At 44.8% G+C, this 20,111-nt stretch overlaps 1 protein-coding gene across 9 annotated transcripts; it reads left to right on the top strand.

Annotated features, from left to right (window-relative positions):
• The first annotated feature begins 310 nt into the window (after nucleotides 1-310).
• Nucleotides 311-18,890, top strand: fbrs (fibrosin). Of its 9 annotated transcripts, none has more exons than XM_083787337.1 (18): nucleotides 311-2,118; nucleotides 4,302-4,487; nucleotides 4,922-4,957; nucleotides 5,143-5,172; nucleotides 5,580-5,628; nucleotides 6,147-6,543; nucleotides 6,736-6,971; nucleotides 9,231-9,577; nucleotides 10,364-10,408; nucleotides 10,682-10,780; nucleotides 11,050-11,118; nucleotides 11,314-11,352; nucleotides 12,330-12,401; nucleotides 13,643-13,772; nucleotides 14,011-14,091; nucleotides 14,998-15,081; nucleotides 15,279-15,495; nucleotides 15,779-18,890. In XM_083787337.1, exons 1-18 carry the CDS (start codon nucleotides 1,825-1,827, stop codon nucleotides 17,403-17,405), a joined length of 4,038 nt encoding a protein of 1,345 aa, XP_083643463.1. In that variant the 5' UTR covers nucleotides 311-1,824; the 3' UTR covers nucleotides 17,406-18,890. The 9 variants fall into 9 exon arrangements, with proteins under 9 accessions (XP_083643463.1, XP_083643461.1, XP_083643457.1 ...); XM_083787335.1 differs by having other exon boundaries at nucleotides 11,035-11,118; XM_083787331.1 differs by having other exon boundaries at nucleotides 6,664-6,971.
• The last annotated feature ends 1,221 nt before the right edge of the window (nucleotides 18,891-20,111 follow it).

The raw sequence follows: 20,111 nt of genomic DNA, 5'->3' as shown, positions 1-20,111 counted from the left end.
CTCCTTTATACCTGCTGCAACAGTGCGATGTCAATATGTTATTTTGTGTTATAATTTACATTGCATTGGGGGGGCTTAATTGTTGTCATTTTTTACCATTGGTTTCAAACAGTCTGTGTTCAACATAAAGAATTAGCCGCACATTGCCAACTTGTACGGTACAAGAAAGCATTTTAATGAAGCAACGTTTCAGTCATAATATGGACTGTTGAAAGAAAACACCACACACATTCCACTTGGTGGCAGTAAGCACTAGCAGTGTTGTGTTCTATTGACTATTCAGAAGGCAGGAAGAAGAAGACGCGCACACAATGCACTACACGGCTGACAAGGGCTTGTGTCTCCCAAATCTCTACGATAATTTCCCAATTTGTCGAAAACTCATACAGAAGGCAACGCCGGGGCCCGTGCTATTTTCTTCTGTATACATTTGAACCCTGGATTTAAGAGAAATCTCGCAGTGTGGAACCGTCCAATACCAAGAAGTTGTCCTGAAAACATTGGATGTTTGCAGTGTGCTGGGCTGCAGGAAGGAGCTGGCCGGCCTGACGGGGGAGCGGCCGACACCCTCCTCCATGGAAATCCACACCGAGGCTTTGCGATGCGGGCCGCAGGAAGATTTTTCTCCTTTAATGATCATAATGGGAGCCTCGCGGCGAGACGGGGAGATCCGTGCGTGAAGGAGTGACACATCGACCGCTTGTACAAAACAACAGTCGTGGTATTTCCATTGCTGGTGTGTTCTTCCTGTGGCTGAGCTGCTGTAGCAGAGAGCGATCCGTCTTTCTTTTGATGTTCGGAGAATCCATCCAGACCAGACCAGACTAGGGCCCAACAACAACATCCAGGCTGGACAAACAATCACTGTTGTCCACCCTGCTTCTTCACCCAGCAGCAGCAGCCATCGGCTGCATCGTTCCGCTCGTGGCGTTTTTAAGAATATCATCTTATTCTTTACTTGAGGTCGTCTTACTGGGATACGTATCGATTGTTGTGTTATTGACCCTCTGTAGACATGCTAATCAGCTAGCTTAGCCAGCTAAGCTAAGGCTAATTGGCTAACGTTGGGAATACAGAGGAAGCAGCAGAACGTTCAGCCCAACAAGGAGACAGAGAAGTATTTGTCTCTGACAATTAATTTATCACATTAAATAGAAAGTGACGCCTGGTCATTTGGGCTCGATCGCCGTTTCCGTCATATTTGAGGCGAGCATCATGCCAGGACCACTCATGCATTCATGTAGATATCTGGGTTATTGGCCTTGTTGCTAATGGGATATTTTCTGCTAACAGGCAAATTAATTTCTCAACGCGTGCCGAAACGCTGTGAATTATAGATATTTGTGTTACAATAAGCAGTGCCGAGGTGGATGGAGAAAATCCTTTTAAGATCCATAACGTGTTTATTCGGATTTGCTTTGTTCTTAACACAGGCTTGGGTCTTATTTTTTTGTTTACATACGCATATTTGGTTGAGACGCTAGGTAGCTAACGTTAGCCCTGTAGGAGACAGGATCAGCATCAGCCATGTCCTGACATTTGGACATGATTGTGTGAATATAACTGATCGGTCCTTATTGACCCTTTCAGATGCGTTGAAATGACACATTTCACATTTGGCCGTAAAGAAAGGCACCGATGCCGAGCAACCGTTCTCAGCGGACGCTAAATAATACACACTGGGACTATTAACGCCATTTTAAACAGAGGCTCCTACGAGGGCCGGTGTGGTGGTGGTTCATCTCCGGTTTGGTGCCTCCGGACCGGGACTTAAAATCAAGTGCCTTTGGCCTGACTGGAGCGATCGGGGGGCGCAGTGTGAACATGGAGGGTCCGAGCCGAAGCAGCGGGTTCAGGCAGAGCCGACGTTCCCGTTCACAGCGCGACAGGGAACGGCGGAGGAGGAGAGTGGACCTGGCGGAGCACCGGGCCACATCCCTGTCCTCAGGCTCTGATAGGGAGGCCAACTCTGTCCTGGGACCCGGTGGGAGAGAATCTCGGCCCGGGTTCGGGAGACACAGGCCTCCCCGCCGGAGGAAGAGGGAATCGGTGTCATGCGAAGAAGACATCATCGATGGTTTCGCAATTGCGAGCTTCATCAGCTTGGAGGCCTTGGAGGTAAAATGTTAATTTGGATTTAAGCTTGTATTAATTTTACACCTGGTGCTGTAACTCAACATTCTTCTTCACCCAACTGTTTGGATCGGTTATTATTCAAGTAGGCACATGATGTGTCAAACCACAACAGGAACAGAAGTCTGGAGATTATTATTGTCAACATGATGATCTGGATATTTTATGAATAGATTAGTCAGAATAAAATAGTAGAATATTAATCAGGGTATACATTTTCCTTCACACTTAATTGGGGAATAGGGAATGTGCCCTCACTGCCCTGTTATGTTGTGAACTTATGACACCATTTACTTGCCTGAAGTGGCCAATCCACTCAGCCCAGCCACAGCCCCCAAACAAATCATCTGTTGCATAGTCCTCAATTATTCATGTTGTGAGGTGTCAATGAAATGCCAACTGGCTGGCTACACAATAGAACAAGCTTGAGTGTTGATCATGCCAATCATGTTTTTAAATCAGTGTAGCAAAGTGATTGTGGAGCCAGTGAACAACTGGTTATGAAGAGTTTTTTGGTTTAGGCATCTTCACTTTCATCTTGAATTTTCATATATATCAATACTAAACTGATTCATTAAATTCAGTGGCAACATGGGGAGGTCATTTACCAATTTCTATAGGGCAGGACATTTCCATACTGGCCATGTGGCTTTCACATTCCAAAATTCACTCACCATAGTGTTACTTGTCAACACAACACACAAATTGACCAGCATTTGCTAGCCCTGATACGTTCCCTCAGTCCCTACACTCATTCTGTAGCTCCGAGATGAGGTCACGGGTAGCTCCCATTCAACTGCGTTTCAGAAACGGTGCATGGTTTCCACCAGGAACGCTGCTTACCCTTTTCTGCACATCGTATCCAAAAAGTAAAGGTCCGATAATGAGCTAAACTAATTTTAATTTAGGAGCGGACAAGAAAATCCAAGTTACGAGTTGAAACGAGCGTTTAAATCGCTTGTTTAGTCAGCCACTTCCACGTTTTTCAAAGAAGTTGTGCATGTGCATGTCGACTGAACAGAGGTCAGTTGGAAAATCTAATTCCACATTCGACCCAGGGAGGCGATAATGCTTTTCAACTTCCTTGGAAAAACATGGAAGCGGCTGACTAAACAATTGATTTAAACGCTCGTTTCAACCCGTAACTTGGATTTTCTTGTCCGCTCCTAAATGTAAATTAATTTAGCTCATTATCAGACCTTCACTTTTTGCAGACCCACAGGAACGCACCCACGGTGCTGGCCCGGTTCCGGCGAGCCGCTCCCTGTCCGAAACGGTTGAGAAATGACAGTTGCCATGTGCCGATACCTCTACTGTATACTGTACTGTCACTGTACTGGCACACCCGAAATCATCATATTTACAGTTAATATGTGCATGTGTGTTTGTTAGGTTGCGCACAGGTGGTGAAAAACAACCATGCTGTTTTCATGCTCATACCCAGCCAGCCAGGCAGGCAGGCACCCACCCACCCACAAACATAGTGAAGTCACTTAAGGAAGTGGTGTGGTTGCACCACTTAAAAAACCCTATATAATTCAAATAGGGAAGAAATGTAAAATGTAACACCAGTCAAGCAGTGATGTTAAAAATAAGAGCTGATTGCAAAGGGGAATTAAGCCTGTAATGCTCACCACGATGCATCAGCAACGGAATCCAACCTAAATTTCAACAGCTGGTTTCACCTGCCACATTACTATACTTTAACCCAGTTTATAGAATATAAAAAAATGACCTGACCTGTCAGTGAATGAGCTTCACACTGGATGGAAGAGTAAAAGAGTTAACAGCCTAACTTTGTCTAGACAAAACATATTAAATTGGCAAAAACTCTGTGTGAATTTGTGTCTACATGCCTGTAATTTGGATGTAAACCGTTTATTTACTGATACACAGGTGTCTTTCTGATTGATTGGGAAGACCAGTATCTGCTGTACCCACGCTGAACCACTTTTTAACTTTGACAATTCAGACTGAGGATTAAAGAAACTAAAATCTAGGAACAGGGAAAATAATGTTTGGAGGTAACGGTTTGGAGATGAAGTGAATAAATGTTTAGTCTATGGTCAATCGGTCATTGGCTGATAACATACAGTACATTTGAATGCATATTGATTGGTAGATGAACACAGTGTGATATATATATATATTCTTTTCCCACTACCCAGATGGACTGCTCTCTGAAGCCAAGCCAGCGTGCTGCTATGCTGATGGGAAGGGGAAACAAGAGGAAGAGAGGCCCGGAGGAGAATGGTGGAGGGCCGCTTTCAGAGCCGGAGGAAGGGGCCCCACCCAGCTACTCCCGCAGTTTTTGTCACAGGAATAGAAAGAAGAGAAGAAAGACAGACGCAAAGGTGCGGCAAGGCGATATTTCTCGTGTCTGTCTTGGGGCTTTGTGGTGTTGTTTTCCATGCTCCTCATCTTGTCACTTTACCAGCTTCATCTCCTTTTCATTCAGTTGGCCCTCTTTGCACATCTGAAGTCATGATGGAGCATCTATTGGAATTTAATTTGATAATGACCATGGGAGTTAGGCTTACACACGCTAACATGCCACACTTGTTGATACCATCATTGCCAGAAAACCTATCGTAAGCATACAGGATGTTTCTTGGTTGGATTGAATCACCACTTGCTGATCGTTTACAGTTGGTCAAGATAATATCTCGTCTTGGATAGAGTTGTCATTCACTTAACGTAAAGTTAACGGCCCCCTTAAATTGACACTTATTTAGGACTTGTCCGAATACCACTAAGCCAGCCTAATTTGTCACAACTTTTCCTCTAGGGTGCACCTGGCCTTCTCTTGGAGACTGGCTACATTGTAAGTTTATTTACTTTACATTACCTGAATACATTTAATTTATCCTAGCCCTGTGCATTTATTAGTATTTATCCAACCTTGTGCACTGAACTGAACTGCACTGAACACTGCTATCAAGTACAATGCTGGAAAACATTGTGACCTATCCTAATCCGATGGATTGATTTATTTTCTTTCTGTTATAGTGTGACACAGAGAGCGACTCAGGAGATAAGGTGCGTACTACTGCTGGCAAAATATTGTTGCTGGCTCGGTGGTTAACTTTACCTATTGTGAAACACACATGCATGGTTCACTTTGTGAAATATAAACAAAACAGCCCTTCTGGTGATGACACAGCTAGCGCTCTAGTAGTGAACATTTTTTTACTTAAGTTACTGAAAAAGTATTTGAATCCACACTATTATTACTATACATATTATATTCTTCTTTCCAAAATAACAAATTACAAATTATTACCTACAGTATTTGATGTTTTGTACAATAGTGTCAACCACATCTCCAGTGATGATGGCACATCTCCAAAATATGCTCAGATGTATGTATGTGACATATTTACTTAAATTGGGCGTTATGCTAAGCATAATTCTACTATTTTTTTTTCTTTTTTAAATCCCTCCAGGCATCTGACAATGACATGGATACAGTGTTCACAGTCAGTACAAGGAAAGGTAAGAGAACACAAACACTCATACTGGCACCTGTTTCAGTGACGCGACATAAATCCTACATGGATTTAGTTTATAACTACTCAATGTGTCAAACTTAGTTTAGACTAGTCATTGGTTAGACCAGTAATTTGTCCTACAACCTATCTCAAACCCTCACCCTAACCTCCCTAAACCTAACCTTAACCCTCTCCCAACCCTTATTAAACGCACCAACCTTAATCCGGTCGTTTTAACGCACCTCTCACCAACCTTAATCTGTCTATGTCTAACCATTATAAATTTCACATTTTAAAAGAGGCATTTCTTTCATACATCTACTTAAATCAATATAGTACAATACACAGCATATTTACCGTGCCTCATGAAAACATAGGGCTATATTTGCACTGCTCTTATGTTATACTCTGGGTGTGGGGTTTCTCAACCCCTTTACCAAAAATGACTGCCATGTGAATATGTAAAGCAGAGCTTACTTTTCACTGTCTTTCTCCTGTTGCTTTATATTCCCAATCACCTAGTACCTACAGTTCTGGAGCCTACTCCTGTAAGCATGTCCGCTTCCATGGGTAAGAACTGCCCCCCTCTACCGGTCCATTGCGGGAGCGTCTCCCGGCTGATGGTTACCCCGAGGGTTTCAGGCCTGGAGCGCAGCCAGGAGAGAAGCTTGGAGCCGCCTTATCCGGAGCCTGTTTCTTCCTCCTCCTCTTCTTCTACCTCTTCTGCCGCATCCTTCTCTTGCCTGCCTTCCCACTCGGCAGTCACAGCCTCGGTCAGCCGGCCCAGCCAGCTCAACGGTAGCAGCAGCCTGCATGGCCGCCACGACCCCAGCCCCCCACTCTCCAAACACAAACCCTTCCTCACCTTCCCGGGGCCCGGACGACCTCACTCCATGTACAACATGGGCATCAGCAACAGGTCTGTATACATAATGTATAACATGCTGTTTTATTAGCACTGTCTAGCCTCCAACTCTTGTTGCTGTCATTCATTGTGGCTGTCAGATTTGGTGACCGTCTCTCTTTTGGGTTCTAATAGAAACGGATCACGCCTTACGGATCGCCAGCGCCGGGAAATTAACGTTTCGCATTTGGCGTGTCATCCCTGCAGGAGCACCACCTCCGCCAAGCTGCCATCGTCTGCCTCGTCTGCCGCTTCCTCTTCATCCTCCATGCGCCCTCCCACGCCCTCTGCCAGCGTGTCACTGTCTCTCATCAGGGGCTCGGGGCCCTCCGGCCCCCTGCGGCCCCCCTCTCGAGCTGGCTCCGGGGCCCTATTCACCTCCTCACCCGGCCTGCCGCCGCCTCCGCCTCTACTGCAAGTCTCCAGTCATTCTACGTCAGCAGGTACAGTCGGTAACAAACTTGAACTTGAAGCAATTTTGAACTTTGGTAGAACCTTGGTTTGTATAGCTAACTGGGGGTGATATAAGTCCAATTGGTGGTGATCATCCTTATCAGTTGCTTCTGTGTTCAAAGAATACATTATAAACTGTCCTGGTACCTAATTTTGGGAACGTAATAATATTGCTATAACCATGTTTTATTACCATTGATGCTTCCATCAAAGATGATGATTAGCGTTATCATCAATGACGTGGGTACTGCTGCCAGTGGGCAAAATCAACCAGTGGCAGAATCTTATTTGTGTGTGCTAAATGTGTGATTTTTGAGAACTGTTTCACCCTACAACGAGTGAATTGAATTGCTAGTAATGGTTGCTTGCTTACAGACAACGAAAGCACTAGATAAAGATGATCTTAAACAACCAAGGTTATACCATAGTTCAACAACATCCCTTTCACTTCACTTTCTAAGCCTTTTTTTACCTGTTCAACACAGTGGATAGCCTTTCTGATCGCATGGGAATTTGGAACACTATTTAGACAACAAACGGTAAAAGTGAGAGTCCTTACTGAGCATGTTGTGGTTTGGTGTACGGTTCATTTACACACAGGGAATATCAAGTGCTGACAACAGGTTAACAGTTTGACTGCGGGATAAAAACATCACAATTCCCATTTGACTGCCTAGTTTTTCACTAACCTTTTAACGTATTATAAACGTGCCACGTAACTCCACTCGCGCAAGTTGTGAGAGAACATTTTACTTCACCGCCACATTAAGATAAGTGGTTAGCCACATAATCCAATTTCACAGTAACAGCCCTGTTTGGTTTTGACTTAAGCACCAGCTGCAGTAGATTGAATGGGAGTTTCCTACCTGTTTACTGAGAAAAGAAAAGGAAAGATCATCATATTGTATTCCACTGGCTGCCTTCTTGGTTTAGTCCAACCAGCCCCATTGAAAAAGGAAAGATAACTATGAAGACAATCCATGATTCACATGGGCTGGGTCCTTGTACGTCAGAACAGCAGTCGATTCGGTTTTGTCTGCAACACGGGCCTTCAGAATTATTGGTGGACCCCGCTGTATCCCGCCGCATCCACCCGTATACAAAAAGAAGCTGATTAAAAGCCCAAATAAGATGCATATGAAAAAATCATTCCCCGTAGTACGACAGTGTTGTGCAAAAGTGCAGATCTACAAGGTTTCGCCACATCGTGACACGTTGTCTAACAAACATACCTTTTCTGTGTGTTGTTTCTCATGTTTAAGACGTCAGGATTACATTACATCCAATCTAATGTAACTTAGAATAGACAAGTCATTATTTTTCTGTCAGTCCTACAACTCTCCAAACCTACACAGTCAACAGTCCCTCATGATCGCGTTTCTCAGCACCATCCGTGGGCGGTGCATATAGGGAAAGAAAGACTTTTGCTGTGTTTGAAACTTTGAATTGAGTTTGACTACATAGTGCAGGGCTACTCAACTTAAGATAAATGTCAGTATTATATTGAAACGTTTACAAGTTTATTTTGTACTACACGACTAGTCTAAAGATTAAGGAAAGCGACAATAAAGCCAAACCTCAATGGACAAAAAAACATTCTGAGAACGTAATGAACTGATTATCACAGGTGAATAAATAAGTGGTTAATACTTTCTCTTGGAACATACAATACAATACCTACAATCTTGTTCAAAACTATATTTTTATTCGTATGACCATGACAGGCCGCAGGGGCTGCGGTTTGAGTAGCACTGGCTTAGTGCATAGTGCACAAAATATTTTATATTAAAAAATAATATAAATTCCCAGTCAACCCACGTGGTGTTTTAAAAGCAATATTCGAGAGTCTTCTGGCTTTCTGAAAAAGACCCAAAGTGGGTCATGACCCCATAGTAGTTGGGAAACGCTTTTATGGACAATATACTGTATCTCTCAGTACAATATTACCAACTGTGAAAATAAATGCATCGAGTCCATGGACTCATCAATACCATATTTACATAGTGGGTGAAAATCACCTCATCATTTACAATAATCACTGTAGTACATATGAATAATTGGCTGCAATGACTCAGACAGTTGTACACTTGATTAACCGCTTTCTCTTAATTCTGAAGAGCTATGGAACTGTCAAATCGAACCTGGTGCCGGGGTTCAATTAGGCCCTGAAGTGAACAGGCAAAACGGCTGTCTCGAAATAGAAAGTAGGAATATTTAGAATTTTTTCCGCCACTTTCTCTTACCCACAGATCAGGATTTGCTGCGCCAGAGTCTGAACTCTCACTTTCTGGCCTCGCAAGAGCGCGAAGGCCGGCGCAGCGTCCCCGGGCCTGAGAGCAACGGCGGAGGAGGAGGTGGAGGAGGAGGAGGAGCCGGGGGAGGGCCAGGGAGCGGCCGTGCTTCGGGACGCTGCACCCCCAGCGGTCCGTCGGGTTCCAGCTCCACGCCGGGCTCCTCGGGCAGGTCGTCCCAGAATCAGCCCAGCATCCCACCTCTGGCCTTTCAGTTCCATCAGCACAACCACCAGCACCAACACACGCACACGCATCAACACTTCACCCCCTTCCTGCACCCCACAGCCACCGCGCCACCTCTGGTAAGTTTGGCCGCCTTGCGCTGCCGTTTCTTGTTATTATGTAGTGGTGGGGAAGAAAAGGTACTCTCATGTAAAAGTATCAATGCTGCAACTACTATGTTACAACTAAGAGTCAGGAACAAATGTTTTACTTCAGTAAAAGTATTTGTATCGAGATGTACCAAATCAACTAGGTGCTCAATGGGAAATATATGCATACTTGCCCTGATGAAGACTCCTCTCTGTTGAGTTTTAACTTTTCCAATTAAGTAGCTTGATTTTATATCTACCCTCTCCTCATCATTTTTTTGCTCTGATTGCCACCTTTTCTTCAACACTGTAGAAAGTACTGTGCAGAATGTCCCATTTCAAGTTTTCAGACGTTTAAACATCTGTTGAAAATAGCAGATCTACAACCTCACAATGTGTCGCATCGTGACGCATTGAGAGCTTGTAGATCGGCTATTTTCAAATGGCCGAAATGTATATAGGACTGAAGTGGGTCATGCATGTTTTTTCTAAATATAAATCTACAAAGTAACTAAATGTAGATTTATAAATAAATGTAGTGGAGTAAAAAGTACAATATTTGCCTCTGAGATGCAGTGGTAGTGTAGTGAGAAGTATTGGAAAGTGAAGTACAAATGCCTCAAAATTGTACTTAAGTACAGTACTTAAGTAAATGTTACTTTACACCACTGTTATTATGCAGAACGGTCTAGTCTGTTCTGCAAAACAATGAATTGTGGCTGAGACTGCATTTAGTGTGGAAATGTTTTTAACACACTACCGTCTCTTGTCTTACAGTTTGATAAGTATGCAGGCAAAATGGACGGGCTCTACCGGCACACTGTGAGTACTCTGATCGTATCTGATCTTTGATTCTGAAGATAGCAATAATTTGCAGATTGTCAGGTTGAGCAAGGTGAAGCACCAAGGCATTCTGCTCCGGATGGAACTTGTGTTGTCTTTAACTAGTTGTGTACCCGATTTTGATTTTTACACGAACGTATTTGACACATAATTGGAGCAAGTAAAGAGAGCGCAAGATAATTGTCTGACGGTAGGATGGAGCTGTAACGGCACATCACTTTTGCTAACCAGTGTCGCTCTTGTGTGATGCAGTTCTTCCCACAGTACCCTCCTCCGTCAGTGCCCGGCATCCAGCCTGTGATCCCTCCCAATGGGCCTTTCAGCTCCCTGCAAGGAGCCTTCCAGCCAAAGGTGAGGAGAACAACTCTCGCTTTCCCCATATCTGTTACCAGTGAGGAAAAAGACTGGCGTTTTAGTGCACTTTGTTCCGAGAAAAGTATGCCGGACAAGTTGCTCTTTTTATTTGACAAACGCCATGGTACAAAGCCAGATTCTAAGGTGGTTTGCATTCCTGTATTTTGAAGATCCACTGAATTGCAAGCAGGTGAATGGATTGTAGGTATGCGGAAATGGTTGTGGCTCATTTAGTCTGCTATGTTTGACAGCCTCTCGTCCCTCAGGGAACGGGTCCTGAGATCACCGCTCGACTAGGGGTCGTGCCTCATCACCTACAGCCCAAAGACCCAAGGGTAAGGAAGACACTAAAACTGCTGCATATATTCGTCCCTTTCTTGCATAAGGATGTACTATAGGGCATAATATTTTAGGCAGCGATGTACACCAACATGGGCCTAGTCAGGTGCAAGAGTGGACAACTTAAGTATTCATGGCAAAGAGTAAAACATGTCGATTAAAAGTTGGTTTGTGATTCTGTTCTCTCGTAGCTAACCGATCCGTTCGGGACATCGTTGAAAGTCAGTAATGTAAGCACAAAACAGACGCCTTTGAATCCCCTTTTGGCTCCTTAAATCTCTCAGCCCTGTGACACTCTCACCGCTTCACTCAATCTTTTGCACTAACCTTCTTCCTAATCTTGACTTCTGCTGGTCTAATCAATGTCCTTGCACACCTAGTTAGATTTTTGCAACACTAGAGTTGATCAAAGTGTGTACTTATCTGTGCATGTATTGTATTCCCACGTGGCTTCTCTTGAGTTCCAACTTCTGTGACTTTACATTCTGACTTCATTGTTGGGTTTCTTTTTTCAATATCCTTGAAGACTGATTGACCCCCTACCCCCCCCCCCCCCCCCCCCCCCCCCCAGTAAGTAACACTATCCTCGGCTGGAAAAACCCAAACCTCACGGAGAGGCTAAACAAGATGTTTCTGTACAACAGGGACTTCATCTGAATCTGTGTGCAAAGGATTTAGGGTCTTGAATTGGCGATTCATACAGAATAGGAAAAAAGAAAATCCTCTTAACATCGAGTGCCGTCTATCAATCCATATAATTTCAGTGTGATTTGTGGAGGTTTTGGAGATCAATCAGCAATGGAGCTCTATGGCATTCTTATTATAAATATTTTTACTGCGACGTGTAAAGAACCAAAATAAAAGTGCATTGGGAAGTTTTCTCAGAAGGAAGCACGCAAGTACCTTCTCTACGGATATAGATGGTTTGCAGACACACTTTGGTAGAAATAGTATCTCAGTGAAACCGTTCATAATGAGGTCTGTAGTTTTTTTTCCCTTTCACAAAAACCCAATGCCATTGAGCAAGATTGCATCGGGCTGATGCCAGAATTCTCAAAAGATTTCTGAAGAGATAAATGGTAATTTGTAAATGGCACTCATGGTAAGACGGGTCATATTTTATTTTTGTTTTTTGGGTGAACTGCCCCTTAAAAATGTCAGCTGTACAGATTAGCATTATAATCCTTGTTGTTATTGTCTCCTGCAGAAACCAGGGAAATGGTGTGCTATGCATGTACATGTTGCCTGGATGATTCTAAACCATCAGAAAAAGGTGAAGGTAAGGGTTTCTTCTTTTTTCTTCTCTCTTCAAAATCACAAATCATTTTACAAAGTGTAGCTTTCAGCGATGTGAGCAGTTTATAATCGTAATGTGAGAACTCATCCACTGAGATGTTCACTGGATGACCTATACATTAATACATTTTAAGGTAGTCCTTTTTTGTATTTGTTTAAAGGTCATGTATATGATGTGATGTGTTTTGAGGGACTTTTGTGCAATATAAACCTAGCCTGGTAAACCATCCCGGTCACGTGAATTCACATTATCATGCGTCAGTCTGGACTCAAGCACTGGGTGGGTGTTTTGCTTCCAAAAAGTGGAAGAGCCAATCAGCATCTGCGCTCAGGGCCCTATGATTGACAGACAGACGATTGGCTCTAACACCTTTTGGTTTCTGCCCACAACACAGACCGATCTGCAGAAGACACATGTGAATGTTTACCAGGCTAATATAAACCTAGCCATGGTTCATGACTCTCGTATTCATACGAGAGTCATGAAGAAACTTCACCCTGTTTTTTGCGCTCGCTGCATTTACAAGATTTCCGTATATATAAACATACAGATTTCAAATATAAAGTACTCACAATTTGTCCCACGGGTGTTAGTTAGTTGCAGCTCCAGCGATTAGAATTTCTGCATCCCGCGTTGTTTAATAAAAAGCATTTTTATCCGAGGTGTTATTTTGCCATTGGCTTTCAACTATGCGCCCCTATCGGTTGGGAGGAGGGTGGCACTCGGTGTGTTCGATATATGTACGCTGACCGCCCTGCCAATACAGACTAATAGGCGAGTGCGCTTCCGGTGTGCAACTGTGGATTTCCCAAACGAACCCCGTTTGAAAAAAGTAGCCGGGGAGCTCGGACAAAAATGCTTTTTATTAAAGAACGCGGGACGCAGCAATTCTAATCGCTGGCGCTGCTACTAACTAACACCCGTGGGACAATTTGTGAGTACTTTATATTTGAAATCTGAATGTTTATATATACGGAAATCTTGTAAATGCAGCGAGCGCAAAAAACAGGGCAAAGTTTCTGCATGACAGTCATGTTCCAGGGCTAATATAAACCCAATTTATTGTAAAATGTTAAAATTGTACAGTTTAAACACGACTATTATCCAGCTGCAGTGCAACGGTCGATACATTTCAAAGCATGTGTGGTTGTGTTTTCTTTGTGAATGAATGTGCCAGGGTGACATTGTCTGGCCATCACATTTAATTAAACTGTCATTTTCAGCTGATGCAGGCTGATCCTCACAAGTTGGACTTTCGTAACGATTTGCTGCCCCGGCCTATGGGGCCCCTAGGAGGCGGCATGCCCCCGACACACGACCTGACCAGACCTGCCAGCCTATTTACAGCCACAGGTGTGTACTTAAACATAACCGCGTATTGAATTGATAATGAACTTGCACTTTCAACAGGCTTACAGTTAGTATAGGCTTAGTATAGGCTTAATTGCATTTTGTTATTACATTTTCACCCTTTTTGGGTTGTCCTCATCTCATTCCTGGGCTTACTGACTGTGGTGTTGCACTCTGAGTAAAGTGTCTGATAGCCTTGATTTCATATGACTCCCCCCCCCACCCCTCCTCTTCTCCTTAGGTGGAGTCAATCCGTCCTCGGCTCCTTTTATCCCTCCATCAACACCCCACTCCTCTTTCCTCAATCCCGCGGCACACTTGGGTAAGAGGCAGCTTCAAAAGTCACATCTGTACACCACTTATGACCCCCCCCCACCCGCCCCCCCAACAAATATCTGTCACTCTGGTTACTTTGAAGTCTGTATGCTGAAGAACATGTAGACCATGGCTCATTTAGCTACTCAGATTGACTAATGGTCATTAATACAATATGCTTTGGCTTCAGCTATTACTGCTTATGTGTAGGGGGTTAACAAAGAATGTGTGACCTCCTCTGCCGAAATGTCATTGTTGCCGAAATGTCATTGTTTGTGTGGCTGTTTTGAGAGTTTTGTCTACAACAAAACAAGTCTGGCTGCCATAATCTGCCCAGTTCAGAATTATAGCTTTGTCAGAAGCTTGTCAATGCATGACATGGGTGGCAGAGAACATTTTAAAAGGAAACCAGCAAACAAGATAGTTAGTTGGTCTCAATAGTACTCCTTCACGCTTTTTTGTGTGAGTGTGTGTGTGTGTGTGGTTTAATCCCTGCCCCACACACACTGGAAAACGGAACATGACAGAACAAATGATAGTTTCCTATGAGGAGAATATGAAAAGCATGGGCTGCACCTTCTGGTAATTTTTGGTGTCATTATGCGGTGAAAACAGAAATGACATTCATTGCAAGGACTCCACTTTTTCTGGGGGGGGGGGGGGGGGGGGGGCATAACTCCAATGGTGTTCTCCATGTCAGCCAACTTATTTCGGTAGAGCAGGTCACATACCGTATGCTAAACTACACTGTGGGTATACTCTGTGAGGCATTCTTGATGTTTGTGTCCCCATACGCTTGCATCGGAAGGAAGTCCTTGCGGAAGCATCAGCAGAGCATTATGGTCGGATAGAATTGTGACACTTTTGTATCACAATAGTATCTCTGATGAGAACCCATGTGTGTATGATTTAGATCCGTATGGCCGCTCACCACCCTTTACCCCGCTTGGAGCTCTGGGCTCCGGTGCCTTTGGAGGACTTGGCAGTCCGACTCTGGGTCAGTTTCATACTAGCTCTTCCCATGACACAGTTTGACCATACGGTCCAAAAGACAGTTGGAGGCTGTCTTTCTTTCTTTTAAACAGCTGAAGTAAAACCTTCTACAGTAACTAAAGACGAGAGAGTAAAAATACCTATTAAAGCATTTGACACGGTGCATATAGAAAATACAAATGTTTTGTGTGTCTTCTGCAGGTGGCTCTGTGTTTGGCCATAAGGACTCTCCAGCCAATGTGGTTGGGGCTTTGTCCAACCCCAACCATCACGACCCATGGAATCGCCTGCACGGAGGCCCTCCTGGCTTCCCTGCTGGCCCTAACTGGCCCAAAGGAGCTGAAAAGAGGGATGAGAGGGATCGGGGGAAAGAACCCGAGAGGAGAGACATCCCTCACATCAAGGACGAAAAGGACAGGTATAATATGCTGTCACAGTTCTCTTTCAGTATTAACCATATACAATGGCCATTTTGCTGTCTCTGGCGAGATTTTATTATATTACTTTGTATACAATATCTACACGCTGCTTTTTCTGGCAGCGACTCACCCGGTTCGATTCCCGGACTGGCCACTGTATGTCAATCCAGTACCCTTTTTCCTGTTCTCTGTCTCTCTTGCTAGCTATAAAATAAAGAATAGAAAAGCCCCCGGAAATACCCTCCCAAAAAGTCATAACAACATTGCAACCTTGTCTTGCAGAGACAATATGCTGTATGGCCGGCCTCCTGTGCGAATGTCTCCGGTTGCCCCCGCCTTCAAGCCTCGCAGCAGCACCCCAGTGTCCCACATCAACGGCCACGGCAGTGGCATGGGAGGGAGCAGTGGGCCCATTGAGGACCTGACACGCAGCTTAAGCAGGGACAGGGATCGAGACGGGGAGAAGAGGCCGCTGCCGACAGCGTCCTCGCGCGGCGGGCCTCCCCTCGGCTCGTCGTCCCTGGTGGCGGACAGAGACAGACCGAGATCTTCCTCCTCCTCTGTGCTTACCACTCCCCCGCCGTCCAACCACTCCGCCCCGTCTCCTTTGGACCTTTATCCCCGCCAACCGCCCCCTGCAGCACACGGCCACCACGGTGAACCCTCGCACTCCTCCCAAAGAGACAACAACCTCCCTTCTTCCTCTGCCTCCGCCACCATCACGTCTCTGTCTCAGGGCAAGAAGCCCGACCGGACCACAACCCCAGTCTCCAAACCTCCCATGCTCCTCCCTCCGGTAAAGGTCAAAGAGGAGCGGAAGGAGGAGCCGGAGCACATCCCCATTACCCTGCAGCACCCCTCGGGCCCCGTGCACAGCTTCGACCGGCCCAACAGCCGCCCTCACCACCCCAGCTCTTCCTCGTCTTCTATGTCATTGACTCCGACTCCCATTCCACCTCCCACCCCCCATCAATCCCATCAATCCCACCAGTCCCACCAGTCCCACCAGTCCCACCATCCTTCCCATCCATCCCATCCTTCCCATCAACATCACCAACACCTCTCTCTGCTCGAGCGCTCCAGGGCCATTGAGGCATATCTGGGTAGCGCAGCAGGGGGGGGACTGATGGTGGGACCGGGTGGAGAACGGTTCACCCACGGACCACCCCAGGGTCCATCCCAGAACCCGCACACCTTCACCTGGGACCCCTGGAGGGAGCTCGCGGCCCAGCAGCAACAGCAGCAGCAGCGTAGGGAGGCTATGGTGCTTCGGGACCCGCACCTGGCGCTGCGCTCTGACCCCCATCTGGCACGGCTGCTCCAGCATCAGCGGTTCCTGGACGCGGAGAGGGCTGCGGCTGTGGCTGCGGCCTCTGCCGCAAACCACCACCCTCAGACCTCTTCTGCCGCCAATGTCCGCCAGGAGTTCGGCCTGATGGCCCACCACTTCGAGCGGCCTCCACAGCTCGGCCCGCCGGGTGGCGGGCTGATGGATGAGGAGCAGCGTGCCCAGATCCTGAGGGAAGACTTTGAGAGGGCACGTTACTTTGGGATGCACCCTCACCCACACCTTGCCGCTGGCAACCACCTCCAAGGCCCCTCCCATGCTGCCCACCTAGAGCAGCTTCACCATGGCCTGCTCGCCCACCAACTCCCTCCTGGAGCCTCTGGTAACCCCCAGCATCACCCGGGCCTTTACTCGCGCCTGGGACCACTACACCCACACCACATGTCCAATGGCATCTTGGGGAAGAACCCCGCCAGCTTGGTGGGAGCTCTTTCTGTCGGGCAACCACCGCCACTTATTCCGTCTGTGACCAGCCGGTCAGCCACGCCTCCACGTGGCTCCAGACTTGGGCCAGGCGAGCTGGCACTGTACAGCGCCCACAAAGACGGAGAGTCCAGATAGTACAGGGACAACACTGGAGGAGATGAAGGGAAACGTCAGGATCACTGTGCTGCTTTCAACCTGCCCCCTTTCCCCACCTTCACAGACTATTTAACCCAGTCCACCCAGGCACACAACCAAACACGGTTTTCTGGACCGTTGCGCCTGCCCTCTTCCCCCTGCCCCCAAAAAGGGGGTGGTCAGGCTTGGCTGGGGAGATGACGGTAAGGAGGAAAACGTGAGATTTCTCAGCGTGACTCCGAAAATGATCCCTAATGGTTCTATCAGTGCAATTTAAAGGTACATGGTTTCTGTGCATCCTTGTGTTTTTTTTATTATATATATTGGCTGTTGGTTATTACAGTACACAATTATAATAGCTGTATGAAGAGGCAGAGGACAGCTTTTTTGCCAGGTGAAATGATTCATGCTTTCTAGCAAGCCTTTTCCAGGTGGATTGAAACTGACTTTTAGAAAGATGTGTGCTTTCAGAACACATCTGAGGGTTCATCCTTCCCTTGGTTTAACTCATGAGATATTAGAAAGCCTTCATCTGCATAAATAAAACCTGGTATGCTGTTGTGTGGATGAGGGCTTAAGACACACAGCAGTAATTATTTTATTTGTTTTGTGTCTTTTTGTCATTGTAAAAAGATGATGAATTACTGATTATGAAATATCATGGACTCAAACAAAATCAGTGAGCATCTGTACCTCAGTTCTCTGCTTCACTCAAAACAAAAAACTAAAAAAAATCACCCGAACCCTCAACTTCACCACTTCTGTGATAATGAGATTCTCCACCAGTTTCTTTTATTTTTTATTTGTTTTTTCCTAAAGGAAGAATGGTGATATGGACTGTGCTACGTTGTGTGGGTGGACACAATACTCCCTGTAACTGTTTCCCATTCTCCTGTCTGACTCGCTATTATGAGCAGGACCAGATTATAGTAGTATAGTGAAATTGCCTTTGTAATTATTATTCTTAACATTAATTATCTTCTATAATAATAAATATATTCACCGTTATGTTATTTGTCATTGTTTCTGGTTACAGTATCAACCAATATTCTCTCCCCAGGTAGAAATCAATTGTTTTGAATCATTCAAAAGTCAAAGCAAAAGGCTTTTGCGTCACACAACTTTTTCAAAGGCTTTTGAACATCAAGCAACAACCATTGCAACCTCTGGCCTCCTCAAGGATCTGATCTGACTTGTTAATATGCGAGAGGGAGGTTTGCGTGTTTTTTGTTAGCTGTGTGTTGCATCACATTCGGGACTATGGTAGCCTTGTATGTTGGGCTACAGAGATGTTTCATCAACAAAGATAAGTTATATACATGGAACAGTGGGGCATCTGCTGAGGATCTGAAAGGATGAGTGGACAGTGGGTACACTGGGAGGAGGAAGACATTGGGTCGATTATTTTAATATGACCATTTTATACCTTTCAAACCCCCTCCCCTAGAGACCACAAAGATTAATTATTAAATGAATTGTTGGTTACTCAATTGTGTGGGTCTTTCTTTCTGCTTCCAAATGCATCTTTTGTGCTTTAATTTCAGTCTTATTAATGACTTAATAATACACAAATGCAATCTTTATACTTGTATGATGGCTAAATGCATATGGCAGAAATCATACCACCCTCATGGGTAGAACTCTCCATTTGGAGGGATAAGAAACTAGGAAAGTAACTAGGATGGTGGGGATCTAGGTATATTTTGTCTTCACATTTTCCTTAATTTGATAGGATGCTTTTAATATCTCAAATGTATATGTCGTTTTTCTAAATACCCAAAAACGCTTTTACTGGTTATCAACTTGAAACCTGCAGTCACTATTATGGTCAAAATATAGGTGAACATTTGACAAAAATAGCTTTACAAGCTCACAACGCCACACGTTCTGAGCTTGTAGGTAGGTTATTTTACTAAGGCCCATCACTCCCAGTGGAGCATAGGCCAACGACGACTGTTCTCCATCCGTGTTGTGCTGTCCTTTCTGCCTCTCCCCAGCTGATTCCCTGTCTCTTCAGCTCCGCCTCGGTGTCCCGCATCCAGGTAGGTTATTTTACGTGAAGAGATTTGGGGCCCTATTTGTGTCAGTGCTAAACCCCTTATCCCTAAACTTCTTTGCCTCTTTTTATTTTTTTACTATTTTGAAAAACATTTTTGAATAGTTCAAATAGCCCACAATGTGTTAACCGATGTCGATATGATCTCATTCTGTAAAATGGCTTATAAACAAACCAATGCCTCTATTCCAAAACTAAGGATGATGTACTGTTATTGAAATGTTGGCCCATATCCCAACATAAACTGCTTGAATGTAGTATTTTTATTTAATTTTCCAACTTGCTGACTTTTGAAAGCTTCCCCAGAAAACACTTATTTTAAAGTTTCAACATAATTATAAAATATATCTGGTAAATCCGATATATTATCGATATATTATCGATTTAATACTTTAATATTTTCAGGCCAATATTGGCCGATACCGATAAACCATTAATTGCAAATCCCTAGATTTCCCTAATTAATTGCAAATCCCTAGAGAATTGTTTTGCTGGTGAAGTAGATGGTAAGCCCCCTCCCCACTAACAGTTGACGCTCTTAAAGAGACAGAGACAGGCTGTTCTGTGAGTATACAAAGCCATTGCCGGTCACATTATTATTACTACGGTCATCAATCTCTGTGAAAATAATCTGGATTATTTTCAGACCG

This window comes from Protomyctophum parallelum (assembly GCF_964188405.1).
Source record: "Protomyctophum parallelum genome assembly, chromosome: 17".
Taxonomy (NCBI): Eukaryota; Metazoa; Chordata; class Actinopteri; order Myctophiformes; family Myctophidae; genus Protomyctophum; species Protomyctophum parallelum.
Note: the sequence above shows the minus strand (reverse complement) of the source record. Positions and strands in the feature narration are given on the sequence as shown.

Bases quoted from the DNA above. Each gene is read 5' to 3' on its own strand.
- fbrs (XM_083787329.1), top strand. From the start codon at position 1,825: ATGGAGGGTCCGAGCCGAAGCAGCGGGTTCAGGCAGAGCCGACGTTCC. The intron at 11,353-12,329 runs GTAAGCACAAAA...TGTCTCCTGCAG, and splicing joins CATCGTTGAAAGTCAGTAAT to AAACCAGGGAAATGGTGTGC. The intron at 13,773-14,010 runs GTGTGTACTTAA...TCTTCTCCTTAG, and splicing joins CAGCCTATTTACAGCCACAG to GTGGAGTCAATCCGTCCTCG.